We start from the raw sequence: 13,471 nt of genomic DNA, 5'->3' as shown, positions 1-13,471 counted from the left end.
GTGATGTTAAGTGATGCTGTTTACCAAAATTTCGAATAATCTGGGTCTCTTGTCTCAGGTCCACCATACGTGAGATCCATAGGACCAATCAGAGCAGTAGCTGGTAGAGAGCTGGTTCTTTATTGCCCTTACTCTGGCTATCCGATCAGGTAAGTATCTAAATTAAAAATGATTTTTCTGAATTCATATTATAGTTCTTTCTAATCGTGTCTATTCTTCCAGTTCAGTAAAATGGGAGCGTGACGGCAACCCAGTGGAATGGGACAGTAGTATCGATGGTGCTCTCAAAGTGTCAAGAGTGGAGCCATCACATGCGGGTGCCTATACTTGCGCAGTGATGGGTCCGCATGGGGAGATAGCCAGGAGAGAGCTGCAGCTTGTCGTTAGCAGTGAGTTTTTTGGTCTCAACCAAAAATATTTTTTCTCGAGATGTCCATTGTTGCAAAATTTAATTGCCTTGAAACTTACGCCCTATTTCTTGGCTCTAATGCGACATGTGTTTCTTCAGATCCACCAGAAATAGAGCCGTTCTCATTCTCTGCAAACCTGCAAGAAGGGAAGCGCGCTCAGGTGAGCTGCAGCGTGACGTCAGGCGACATGCCCGTGCACTTCACGTGGCTCAAAGACAACTCGCCTATTCCTTCTAGCTTACAGGTCAGTACTAGATGATGATTATGAGATTTAGTTATTTTATTTAGATAAGGATTGGAGTATTGATACTTGGAATGCTTTAGATCGAGTACCGTATTTCTTGAAATAACAGTTTTTTTTTACTCCTTAAGTTAATGTTTCTGATTTTGGAGTAATGTTTTTATATCTCCTCTTGTTTCCTACAGTTTCACTAGTCTGACAAAATTAATTAAGTATCGAAACTCTAAATCCACCTACTCATTTACGTGCAAAATCTTCAACATCCCGCCTGGTTGTATAGGTGGAAGAACGGGGTGCTGATTTTTTCAGCAACCTTGTATTCAAAGAGGTGTCGGCCCGCCACAGTGGGCTGTACACTTGCGTGGCCTCCAATACCGCGGCCAAGGTTAACTATACCGCCGAACTGGTGGTCAAAGGTAACCGCCAAGTCAATATGCACAACAGCACCGAGCACTAACATGATGTCCATGTTGATGGGGAAGCGCGGGATGGCAATATGTAGTGGCATTACGAGCCATTTTGGCGAAATAGCAATAAAATATCTGCTAAATACCTATATATCTTCATATCTTCATTCAAATTACACATTTTATATAAAAAATATAGGTAAATACCATACTTTAGTCGGCATTCAAATAGTTACGAGCTATCCCAGCAAAGAAACAAAAGCAATCCAACAATATTTTATTACTTGTGAAAGCAACTAAACTTTTTGAGAAAATAATAAAGGCAAATAAGTACCTAAAGTAATACTTAAAACGATAGAACTCATACAAAGCTATTTCAAGACCTTCGCAGATGTAGAGAACACAGTTATGCCACAACCGCGCTCCCACCATCAAAGAGGCTAATCACGCTTGCACAGAGCACCGAGTTGTCATTATTTTGTCTGTATGCTGGTTTCTTTGCAGGATCACTAACAACCACAATGTGTAGTCCCTTGTTGTAAAAAGTGTTAATGATGGCTTTATTTCAATTGCGAAATTCTCTAACTTCTAACTAACATTTTTAAAATAAATATACAATTAAAAAAATTCTTGTTTCCAATTTGAATTTTTAACCACGCAATTCAAATAAATGCCGCCGAAAATAAATGCACTTTTACAAGCACATTTCACAACGCACATTTGTTTCCCACGGCAAATATTTTGTCATATAAATGTATAAATTGTTGAACATTTTTGTTTTGCACAGCGTTGGATTTCAGATGGCTTACGAAAATGGTAAATTTTATTTTATAAGAATTTTTATGTTTTGGATGTCCTGAAGTTTGAATTCACGAAACGAATACCTTTATTCGGTGCGTGGGTACTGTAATTTTACACAGAATTTCAATCTGTTGGTGACACAATAAAAAAATGACTGTAAACTACACAATTTGCGGAAAGGTGTGGGTTAAATTTGTACCTATCCACAAAATATTTTGTAAGAATGCACGAGACTCAGAGTTTCTGGATATCCGTTTTGGTGTAAGAACGGAACTAGTTCGGTTTAGAGCTAGTTTCTGTAATTTTTTTTTTACGTTTAAAAAATGTAAATGAATATTACGTAAAAGAATATCGTCTGTTATAAGTCGTTCTTAAGTTAAATAAATAGTTAAGTAGTTCTTAATATGCATAACAATGTTTTGCTGCTGAAGAGAAAGGTAAAAGTAGTATAATTATATGTATGCAAACTCGTTATGGCAACAACTATTTACATATTAAAGGCCTGTAAATAGTGTAAGTAATGAATCTTAATTAAAGTTTTCGTGACTAAAGTGAAATATTGCATTGGGTCCAGAAATGTAAGAAAGTTGCCTTGCTTGCACGCTGCAGTCTCGCCCAAATGGGTGGTGGAACCGAAGGATGAGGCAGTGCTGGCTGGCGAACAGTTGGCTCTGCACTGTCAGACTACTGGCTCACCAACACCACAAGTTACCTGGTTGAAACAAAGAGGTAAGTTGAAATACATAGATTTGTCGTCCATCACGATATACATGTAAAGGCACCACACACAATATCATCTAGCTGGGACATACCAGAAATTACAACGCTAATGCTATCATGCCGCATCTATAACTCTTTCAAAATTCCAGGATCGTCAGCAGACTACGTCCCCCTGATCAACCTAGGTGGAAGGTTTCAGTTCCTATCAAATGGAACGCTGTGGATCGAGTCAGCTCTCCCCTATGATGAGGGAAACTACATGTGTAAATCAGAGAACGGAGTTGGATCTCCACTCACCAAAATTATATTCGTTTCTGTCAACGGTAAGTTTAAAATAGAACTTGTACCATACTAGAATACAAACTTTAAGGTGGCGAATACAAGATTTAAGTTAACGGAGCACACTGAAATAAAACTAGGTTTTATAAAGATAACAGTAATCAGCCAGTCTTTTGTCCCAGAACCGGCTAGGTTCGAGTTGACGTCACACAACATGACAGCCCGGCGCGATGCGCCCGCGACGCTGGTGTGCGATGTGCGCGGAGACAGCCCCATACGGGTCACGTGGGCACACAACATGAACCACTTAGATCTTAATACTTATAGGTAAGACAACTTCAATTCAACTTCAACCACTTCAATAGAGATATGATTAGAAATGTTGCTAATGTTCCCAGGCTAAGTATCTCAGAAGCAAAGACTGATAGTGGATTAAGATCGCAGCTGTACATCAGCCGCGCAGACCGGCAGGACTCCGGAGTGTACAAGTGTCAGGCCGTCAACGCGTACGGCCATAGCGACCATTATATTTATCTTTCCGTCCAAGGTAAGTACAGTGCAATCGTATATAAAATACTCCAACACGCCATTTTATACTCGAAAGATGGGAAATGTCCCGGAAAAATCAGCTTTCACATACCTCAAACGTTTCTACTCCTTCCACAAAAATAAACAAATGAAAAACAACGAGTACTATAAATTCATTTATACTCTCCTCAGAAAAACCCGACACGCCCCACTCGCTATCAGTCACAGAAATCCTCAGCCGTGCAGTCCGTCTGTCCTGGAGTCAGGGCTTCGACGGCAACTCGCCGCTGGTTGGCTACACCCTGCAGTACTGCGCGCTGTCAGCGCAGGGCGCCATCAGGGTCAACCAGTGGGACGCCGCGGTCACGCTCAATGTGTCCGTCCATGGGATCGCGCACTCACATATCACGTGAGTGAAGAATTTTCTTATATCATAAATACTTTATCTCTATTATAAATCTCCCAGCAATGATAACTAGGTAGCCAAGATAAGTATGTTCAGTTTTCAAAGCTTCCGTTTTTCGAATTACAGTCTGACCAAAAAAGGAGACATTCACTACGAGGCCCTACTAAGCAGCTTGAAGCCACATACCGCATATATGATTCGAATAGGAGCCATAAATCAGATCGACAGGAGTGCTTACACTGAACCCGTTGTAGTGAAGACACAGGAAGAAGGTAAGATTGCGTGGTCTATTAGAAAAAACAACCAAAACTCTTCATAATTTTGACTTTCATTTAAATCTTCTAAATTCTATTTACAGCCCCATCAGAAGCTCCTACCAACGTGCATGTAACTCCTGGTGGCCCTGGAGAACTTCATGTATCTTGGCGACCACCGCCACGAGACGCCTGGCATGGAGAACTGCTGGGTTACTCCGTTACTTGTTCGGAAATTAGTCCCGCTTCACCAGCTATGAGAAATTCTACCAGGTACGAATATTTCATACTAATACAATATTGAAAGTCTTTATGCATGTAAGGTTCTGAGTTTCCTTTTCCAATCGCCAATTTATCAAAATATAAAATAGCTTCTTGCTTTATGTATTTTCAGGACGCTAACAGTCAACGGATGGTCAGCCACCGAGCTAAGTTTATCAGCTCTTCGAAAGTTCACTCGGTACGAGGTGCGAGTCAGAGCATTCAACGGTGTGGCAGCGGGACCTGCCTCTGCGCCAGTATCTGCTACCACTTTAGAAGGAGGTAAGATTATCCTTTATACTACAATCAAGAATCATTCAAAATATCAGGTAATATTTGCCACAACCCAGAAAAACAAATCGTCTTTAAAGAATTAAAAAAAAAGTAAAGTTAAATATTTTCCACTTCCAGTGCCTGAGTCTCCACCTACAAGAGTTTCCTGCTCAGCACTGTCATCTTCCAGCGTGAAGGTATCGTGGAACCCGCCACCAATTGGACAACATGGCGGACTCATTCAGGGATACAAAGTCATTTATTCGCCACTTACAACTGATCATGGTAAGCAGCCTTTGAATACATTGATTAGAAAAATATGAGCAGACAAATATTTGTAATAGTCGACAATATGATTCAATGAAAATCTTGTTCGCAGTAGACGTAGGCGAGATCAAACGAGTGACAACAACAGACACTTATCTACATACTCTTCGAAAATATACGAACTACTCCATACAAGTACTCGCCTTCACAAATGCTGGAGACGGCAAAAGAAGTACGCCAGTCTATTGCATGACAGAAGAAGATGGTAAGGATATCATCTAACATAATTCAACCTTCATAAGTAAGTATGCTATTAAAAATGTTTTATTTTAATGACTTCTTTTTATCACCAGTTCCTTCAGCGCCCGAAAAGATCAAAGCACTAGCATATTCTAGCGACTCTGTGCTGGTGAGCTGGCTACCTCCACTGAATCCTAACGGCATCATATCGCATTATACAGTCTACTACAGAGAAGCTGGACGGTTAGTACTGAAGTCAGTCAGTCTTACTATGCTATTAAAAAAGTAGTACCTTATGCATATAACATATCATTCCGAAACTAACTAACTCAATCATATATTTGTCCACCAGCAGCCTGCATACAAAATTCAAGTGGTATTAAGTATGATTAAAAGATAAATAAGAAATCTTTAAAATATTTTCAGCCTAGGTAAGCACTCGAGCTTCACAGTGCCAGCGGACAAGAAAGGGGACACGGAGCTGATGTTCCAAGTGCGAAACTTGATGGAGAATCAGTTGTACGAGTTTTGGGTGTCAGCCACCACGGGCTCCGGGGAGGGAGAGTCTACGCTGGTGGTAGGACAGGGGCCTAGTTCTAGAAGTGAGTAGATCCTGCTATATTATTTTAAATGCCACTACCCACAGCATAATCTCAAAGAAAATAAACTACAAACATTCGAATCGATAACCTCCTCGTTACTGGGAAGTCGGTTATAAACAGATTAGGGGGCATAAGTCTTCTATCAGTGCGTCCTACCTGTCATGACTTACGGAGCCGAAACGTGGACACTGTCGGTACGGCTGATTCACAAGTTTAAAGTCGCTCAGCGGGCTATGGAAAGGACTATGCTCGGCATTTCTCTGAGGGATCGCATCAGAGATGAGGTAATCCGTCAGAGAACCAAGGTCATCGACATAGCCCACCGAATCAGCAAGCTGAAGTGGCAATGGGCTGGCCATATTAGCCGAAGAACCGATAACCGTTGGGGTAAACGAGTTCTAGAGTGGACACCACGCCTCGGCAAACGTAGTGTAGGACGTCCTCTGGCAGGAGCTGGATGCGAGAAGCCAAAAATCGATCTCAGTGGCGTGCACTTGGAGAGGCTTATGTCCAGCAGTGGACTGCGATAGGCTGATGATGATGATGATAGGGGGCATATGTATATACCATCGGGACTTACAGTCATGGACACATAATTAAAGACACCCCCCGACTCGAAGTGAAATAAATAGTTATGGTACTGACATGAGCTTAAGCACGGTATAAACTGTAGTGTAATAATTATTAAAACAAACATTACATTGTGTTCTTTAAATTAAGGACAAAAAATATTTTCTTTCTTTAACACTTTAGATATAAAGCTCTATGGGAAATGAACAGTAACTTTTGTAGCTGATACTTGGCTGGTCAGCTAATTAAAGACAGTTAAAGCCCAGTTAAGAAAAAAAAACGAAAGACACAAATAGTTGCCATACTTTTTTTTAGAAGTGAGTAAAATACTTATGAAAATTCGAATTAGGTAATAATTTAGGTTTATTTCAATAAAAATTTTCATTTTAGTCCTATCAATAAGACTAGAACAAAAATTTTGGTAAGTAAAATGTTTTAGGCTTTTTAATATTATATTTTGACTTACGGATTTATTCGTACCACTTGATCTGTAGTAAGGACATGGTAATAAATTTATTATTAAAGATTTCTTATCAATGGCACTAAAAAAGGCATGGTTTGAGAACAACTCAAAACCGACCCCAAGGAAAACTTGTCCGCAAACAGACTTTAAGGCGGTGCTATAGGTAAATAGTGAACCATTTACATGATTCGGTACTGGTTTTTTTGGGAGTCATCTGATGCTAAAAGGACGACAATTGTGTCTGCAGAACTTCTAGACTACAACCGGGTCGGGAAAAGCTGTAAGGCATGGGTGTAGGAAGATGTTACTTTTAGAAAAGCACCGCGTGTCCATACAGTTGGCTAGTTGGCTATTTCTATCAAATGTGAATTTTTTTCTCATTAAACAAAGGGATACGAATAATTCTAAAATAATGTACCGAAATTAGTCGCCTCCAAAACATGAGATGGAACCAAAATACACTAAGAAAGTTCTCAAACATAGGAGGCGAAAAAGTAATAGTGTGGGGCTTCTCTCCACTACTTGGTGTGGTGATCTTTTAGAAAGATATTATTAAAAATAGGCGAATTCAAGTACTATAATATTTTAGAAATAGCATTTTGTTATATGCTAAGCATAATTTACCGGTCCTTAGCGCTTTCCAAATTAGAAAAGTTCTGAAAAACACTGTAAGAGTAGTAAAAAGGACTCTTTGATCGAGCAACTTATGACGATTTTGGTTTGGCCCATCGCAAATTTAATAGAAAATAAACTGGTGATCGGCCAGAAAACACAATGGCGATAAGTCATACATGAAACATTGATCAATTTTACACAGATTTTTATGAAGCATGGAAGAAAATTCCCGTAGCGACTTAAAACAAAACTGACCGCTTGCACGCTTAGGGATGTCGTGCTGTCATCGAGGTAAAAGGAAATAAACCAAATATTAGTACTCATTAGTATGCTTAGTTACAGTGTTAAATGTTGTTATAGAAAAGTACCATCAATAATATTAATAATTTGCATTTCTTCCTCTGAGCAAATGGAGTGTCTTTAATTATATGGCCAGGCCACGTTATGGTTCATACCGCTCGAGATTCGGATAAAGCGAAAAAATATGGCGCGAAGGATCACTGAAGATAGTCTTTAGTTTTAATATTTCACAATGCCCTCTTAAATATTTTAAAATAGAAAATAAAGTTCCAGTAGCAATCAGAAAAAAGAAATACAGATGAAATGCGGCAGCAATTTAAGATTCCAACAGTGTCTTTAATTATGTGTCCATGACTGTAAATGCCAAACGATACCTCTTTTCCATACGTTAAAGTCCCGATTGTTTATAAATATGTGTACCTCACAAACTTTTAGATTGGGGGCATTTTGCCTTTCATTCAGTATACTTACCGTAGGTTAATGTGTTTTGGTGTTCTTCCCCCAGTCCCTGCGCGCATCGCGTCGTTCGGTCGCTGGGTGTCGGTGGGCGCGGGGCGCGGCGCGCTGCTGTGGTGCTCGTGCGTGGGCGCGCCCGCGCCGCGCTCGCGCTGGCAGCACGCGCGCCTGCCCGTCACGCACCACCAGTACTACCAGGTCACGCACCGCGGACACCTGCATATACGGGGTATGACTTCAATTATTATCAAAATTCTGCTATAAAATTGCCCGTCCTCCTGTAATATACCCAATTTTAAGTGCGTTCGGTGCAGCAGAGAAGTTTGGAAGAAAATATCTTTGATACTTTTCTCTCTGAAGTCATCGCACAAGTATGATAGCTATATCTCATACATGGTTGTATGCCTTATCCAACCGACTTCTTCTTACATAAATGAATGATTCTATCCACAGAAGTGAACGAGCAATCTTCAGGAAACTTCACGTGCACAGCAAGCAACACGATCGGCGAAGATTCTATAGTGTACGTAGTAGCAGCGATCATGCCTCCCGCTGCACCTGCGCTATCCTTGCAATATACTACTACGTCCAGCATCAAACTCCACTGGCAACTGCCTGGAGAGACCACGGAACCTATATTAGGTAAGAAACATGCTGGAGCATTGGGTCCATGTAAAATTTTCACTAATTAATTCTGGTCCTATAAACACCATAACTGGCTACCAATTGCTTTTTCTGGTTTTTCAGGCTTCCTCCTCAACTACAAACAAGCCTCCGACAGCGAATGGCACACAGTAGACCTGTCTCCTGAAATGAACTCGTACACAATGGACATGCTGAAATGTGGCTCCACTTACAACGCAAAGATACAAGCGAGAAACAAAATATCCATAGGACCACCCAGCGATGTTCTTACGGCGACTACTCGAGGAGGACGTAAGTTTTGATCAACCTTCCTGGGAATGAATTCAGCCGTTGGCTAAATAACTATTCTAAATTGCCATTTTTGCTGCAGGCCCGAAGCCCCCGAAACCAGAAGATCACGTACACATGAACTCGACAGCAATAAAGATTAACTTCTACGCGTGGCGAGACGGTGGCTGCCCAATACTCGGCTTCAGAGTGTCTTACCGTAGAGCTGGCTCTGAGCATTGGATAAAGGTAAAACCTATAACACTAATTTCGTCTATGGGATTTTCTATTTCGTCTAAAGCATGTCCTGACACAAGAACATAGAAGGTACATTATACCCTAGAAAAAATCTCTTTCTATAATCTTTAATCGTGGTCATTCCAGGTTGGTGATGGACTCAGTTCAGCAAGCCACGTGATAGGAGAACTGACGCCAGCCACTTGGTATGAGCTGGCGGTGGAAGCCTACAGTGACGCAGGATTAGAGCGAGTCACACTCACTGCAGATACTCATACACTTGCTGGAGGTGCATAAGTAATTAAAATAATATGAAGAGATAAGCACAAATGTCTCACCTAATCTAACACCTTTCTAATTTTCATCTGAAGGTCGTATTCCACCAATGAAGCCATCGTCCCCTCTTTCGGGTGCTTCTCGTCCGGCCTCACTGCGTACCGTGCTGGTGTCTTGTGTAGCCAGCGGCGTGGTCATAGTCGTCACTCTAGCCGCCATAGTATGTCTCGTTCATGGAAAGAAGAAGTAAGAACCATCAACCATGAGCCATGCCGACTAAGACTGTTAGTTGTAATTTAAGTGAATAACTAAATACTCAACTCAACTCATTTTTTTGCAGATTCTTCTGCATATCAAGCGACCACTACATGAGGGATGATAGGAAACTTAGCGAAAGCAACGAAGCAGAAAGGGAGAAACTTCGAGAAGGACAAAAGCTCTACTCTTCGTCGTCCATCAACGGGAATGAAAAGTCTAATGATGACTCTTCAGGTAAACCTCTTTTCTAGATTCTAAGTTAATACGTCCGTGCTAATATTTATACCCAAAGAACGTACCAAAATCTCTTTCAAGTGTTAATGGTTGTAATTTTTTCTTTGTCGCCAGCGGAACTTTACGAAATAAGTCCGTACGCGACGTTCGGCGTGTCTGCGGCGCACTCGCTGCAGTTCCGCACGCTAGCGCGGCGCGAGGACGACGCCGCGCCGCCGCATCGCCGCCGACACCGCGCATGCGATCACTACAGATATGGTAATTATATTTTATGTTCTGTTGGATTGAAAAACATTGTTTGGGGTTGGGGGTCGGCTGCCAGTACTATGAATGCAGCTATGTACCAATGCTAAGCAACAACCTTAATTTTATCAAACCAACAAAATGCCTAAAACATCAAAATAACTATCTTATATTTGAATTTCCCGCACTTTAAAGATACCTACTGACCTGAAATCCTTTATTCCTGTTAGATGACAGCCAACCGTCGTAATTAATTTTGCATTTCATTTGTTTTTGTAAACTTAATTTTTTATGCATACAAAATAATAGAACACCCAACCCAAATCAAACTTATAAGCAAAATAGTGATGTGCAACTGCACTACCTAATAAGATTGTCGATGACCCAAAAATCGACTAAAGTATGTATTGCATTGTTTAAAATTATGAATTACGATACAATTTGTTACAATTTTTGTTGTCAAATAAATTCAAGAATCACAAGCATAATGTTGAACTTATGCCAAGCGTGGCTTGGTTCCCATGAATGACTGTTGCCCCGGCAGATGAATCGAGTCTGTCTAAATCCTCGACAGTGGAGGCGCGGCACCGCATGCGTGCTGCCTGCGCCAGCGCCGGCGCCGCGCCCGTCTGGCGCGACACGCACACCGACTCAGACGATAACAGCGACAGCGCTGCTAATACTACCACAAAAGGTATGATGAGCTGTTTCATCATTTTCCGGTGTAGGTACTGTACAGTTTAATTACCTTGGCATGTCTGAAGTTCACTGTTTAGCTGCGAATTGCTACTGGTTTACGAAATCCTGCCCGGATTTTTTTTTTCAGTACTGGTTTCATAATAAAATTGTGCTTTACTGTACTAAAATTTTTATAATTTTGTCTCTTTTTTTAGGATCAGGCACATCCCCCTGCAACAGTGCGTACGGCAGCGGCCGGCGTAGCGCCCGCACGACCAGCAGGTAGAACTCAGGTACCTCCCCCGCTCACTCCTCACCACTCGCCTCACCGCTCACCTCAGTCCATGCACCTCCATCGTTAACAGTCGTACTGATTATTTTCATTTCAGTTATCAAGCTAACATTGACAAGTAGCAGTAAGTGGCCAATATCTTCCTAAATGCAATATTAATCTTGTTACGTTCTAGCTTCTTTCTTTATTTAGGTACTATTTATTAAACTGATGGTTAATTTGTATTTTTTTCTTTGATTAGTTACGTCAAGTTGCACCGTAAGCAATTGTTATATTAAGTAAGTTTGTTTTATCATTATCATAATATTACTTTTTCTCACTTTCATAGTCATTTGCATTTTATAGTTAAGCATTTAGTTTAGTTGAAGCTGTAAACTACCCAACATAAAGCTTACTACAAACCAGCTTTGCTAAAAAATAAATAAAAATGAACAAATATGTATTGATATATTTTTGTGACATAAAAATAAGAAACGAATCTTTAACAGTGGAGGCCCGAACGGCAGCGACGGCCTCTCGGGGAGCTTCGCCCCAGTCCCCGCTGATATATCGTCTTTAATTGACAAGTAAGAGATATTTAATATAAGGATTCTACTCATCTCATTAAAAATACAGCATTTATGTTAATAAATCTTAATCTTTCCACAGATATCAACAAAGAAAAGAGCAAGAACGGCGAGAGTGTACAATACACGTGTAACGTTTAGTGTTTTTTGAACATTTTTCGAACTGAACAAGAGTCCAGCCGTGCAGTGGGAAATTTAAACGTCTTTCTACTTAATAATGAGACATTTTCTATATTATGTGAAATTAATAAAAACGTTTCGTATAAAATTACAACATTAAAACAAAATTAAACGGCTCATCAGTCAATTGTTTGTAAAAAGGGCTTAATTCATATACATTGTGATTACCTTCGTCACAAACTGTGACTCCCCATTTACTTAATGTTACATTGTTAAATAAATTATTTATAATAATGTGATTTATTTAAACGCTGTTAATCTATGACAGTTTAGATTTATAAAAATGGCATCTAATGAACTGTAAATGTTAGAAGATGTTAAGTAAAGGTAATGGATATTTACTCGTTTGCTGCGAGATTCATAAATAGATGAATTAACAAAATACATAACACAAGAGGATATTTGGCGGTCCATAGAAACAAGCTAAATTTCAATGGGTAGGTACTTTAATGTATACTTCTAACAATCTCACAGCAAACTTTTATAAAAATATAATACGCGCATCTGAGTTTCTTCAAGATTTCTTAATAATTAAAAATGTTTCCGCGTGGCGCATAAAGTCAGATGAACGTAAAATATTTTTGAACTTTAAAGATAACTTAAATTAATTTATGAAATTATAGATCTTAAGTAATGTTAAACGGCTGTTCCAAACTGCAAAAGATACATATCATTAAAATAGACTGCCAGTATTTAAGTAATTCGTAATTCTTTTTACTATATTGTTGATTAATATAGTTAATAGGTATTAATTATACACTATTGTATAAAAATCTTTCTATATACATGTTGTGTAATAATAAAATTATTGATATTAGTGCGGAGGAAAGAAATAAAGATGTGTGTTGTGGTATGATTTCTTTTTGTTTTTGTCTACCTATCTAGCCCACCAAAATTATTCAACTAGCGAATCTGCGTACCCAGCGAGTTGCATTTTCATTTTCAAACCAACATCAACTTGAAGGTGTGTCAGTTTTTGGTACCTTAGTTATATATCCCGAGGTTAAACCATAAAGTAGGTACTATCTACCTAGGTACTCAAGAAAAGCCTCATCGTGTCAGGAAGTACAAAAGCTGTGACTTGTCCAGCATTGTATCATTCTCCGTAGGTATTACCGAATAGTAGCTTAGCGTCAAACAGTAACAATAAACTCACTTTCCTACTGCTTCTAATTTAATAGAAGCCATATTTTACGCGGGTCAAACAGCAAGTATAAAATAAAAATCTTTGACTTCAAAAAAATTAGGTATATTGATTATCCAAGTAAATTACCATCTTCCGAGTAACTACCAAGTTTCAACTCCATCGGTTCAACCGCTTTAATAAAAAGCTCAGTGAGATATACTACGAACTTTATAATAGTTCGGAAGTTCCAAAATAACTTTATATTATTAAAAATTACAAACATATTATAACAGTTAGGATTAGTTGCTTTTTTCCTCACAAATCATAATGTTATTTGCAGAACGAGAAGCACGTCTCTGATAAGCATACTCACCCG

At 39.6% G+C, this 13,471-nt stretch overlaps 1 protein-coding gene across 7 annotated transcripts in view; it reads left to right on the top strand.

The window, feature by feature from the left end:
• The window catches only part of LOC126053653 (cell adhesion molecule Dscam1), a 136,538-nt gene extending 123,715 nt beyond the window's left edge, over nucleotides 1-12,823 (top strand). For 2 of the 7 annotated variants that reach the window (XM_064043743.1, XM_064043741.1), the window contains exons 12-39: nucleotides 59-149; nucleotides 223-389; nucleotides 509-654; nucleotides 932-1,067; nucleotides 2,469-2,588; nucleotides 2,729-2,902; nucleotides 3,041-3,185; nucleotides 3,257-3,405; nucleotides 3,579-3,795; nucleotides 3,919-4,064; nucleotides 4,151-4,319; nucleotides 4,441-4,589; nucleotides 4,719-4,865; nucleotides 4,960-5,112; nucleotides 5,201-5,330; nucleotides 5,514-5,689; nucleotides 8,143-8,322; nucleotides 8,547-8,735; nucleotides 8,841-9,029; nucleotides 9,109-9,254; nucleotides 9,390-9,531; nucleotides 9,614-9,764; nucleotides 9,859-10,010; nucleotides 10,125-10,268; nucleotides 10,798-10,947; nucleotides 11,147-11,213; nucleotides 11,712-11,789; nucleotides 11,872-12,823. In XM_064043743.1, coding sequence (XP_063899813.1) covers nucleotides 59-149; nucleotides 223-389; nucleotides 509-654; nucleotides 932-1,067; nucleotides 2,469-2,588; nucleotides 2,729-2,902; nucleotides 3,041-3,185; nucleotides 3,257-3,405; nucleotides 3,579-3,795; nucleotides 3,919-4,064; nucleotides 4,151-4,319; nucleotides 4,441-4,589; nucleotides 4,719-4,865; nucleotides 4,960-5,112; nucleotides 5,201-5,330; nucleotides 5,514-5,689; nucleotides 8,143-8,322; nucleotides 8,547-8,735; nucleotides 8,841-9,029; nucleotides 9,109-9,254; nucleotides 9,390-9,531; nucleotides 9,614-9,764; nucleotides 9,859-10,010; nucleotides 10,125-10,268; nucleotides 10,798-10,947; nucleotides 11,147-11,213; nucleotides 11,712-11,789; nucleotides 11,872-11,923 — 4,055 coding nt within the window. In that variant the 3' untranslated portion in view covers nucleotides 11,924-12,823. Of the gene's footprint in view, nucleotides 1-58; nucleotides 150-222; nucleotides 390-508; nucleotides 655-931; nucleotides 1,068-2,468; nucleotides 2,589-2,728; nucleotides 2,903-3,040; nucleotides 3,186-3,256; nucleotides 3,406-3,578; nucleotides 3,796-3,918; nucleotides 4,065-4,150; nucleotides 4,320-4,440; nucleotides 4,590-4,718; nucleotides 4,866-4,959; nucleotides 5,113-5,200; nucleotides 5,331-5,513; nucleotides 5,690-8,142; nucleotides 8,323-8,546; nucleotides 8,736-8,840; nucleotides 9,030-9,108; nucleotides 9,255-9,389; nucleotides 9,532-9,613; nucleotides 9,765-9,858; nucleotides 10,011-10,124; nucleotides 10,269-10,797; nucleotides 10,948-11,146; nucleotides 11,225-11,464; nucleotides 11,502-11,711; nucleotides 11,790-11,871 lie in introns of all 7 variants that reach the window. The other 5 variants (XR_010278192.1, XR_010278193.1, XR_010278194.1 and 2 more) reach the window with 5 other exon arrangements.
• The last annotated feature ends 648 nt before the right edge of the window (nucleotides 12,824-13,471 follow it).

This window comes from Helicoverpa armigera, chromosome 3, assembly GCF_030705265.1.
Source record: "Helicoverpa armigera isolate CAAS_96S chromosome 3, ASM3070526v1, whole genome shotgun sequence".
In the NCBI taxonomy this organism is placed as follows: Eukaryota; Metazoa; Arthropoda; class Insecta; order Lepidoptera; family Noctuidae; genus Helicoverpa; species Helicoverpa armigera.
This window is presented reverse-complemented; position numbering and strand designations above follow the sequence as displayed.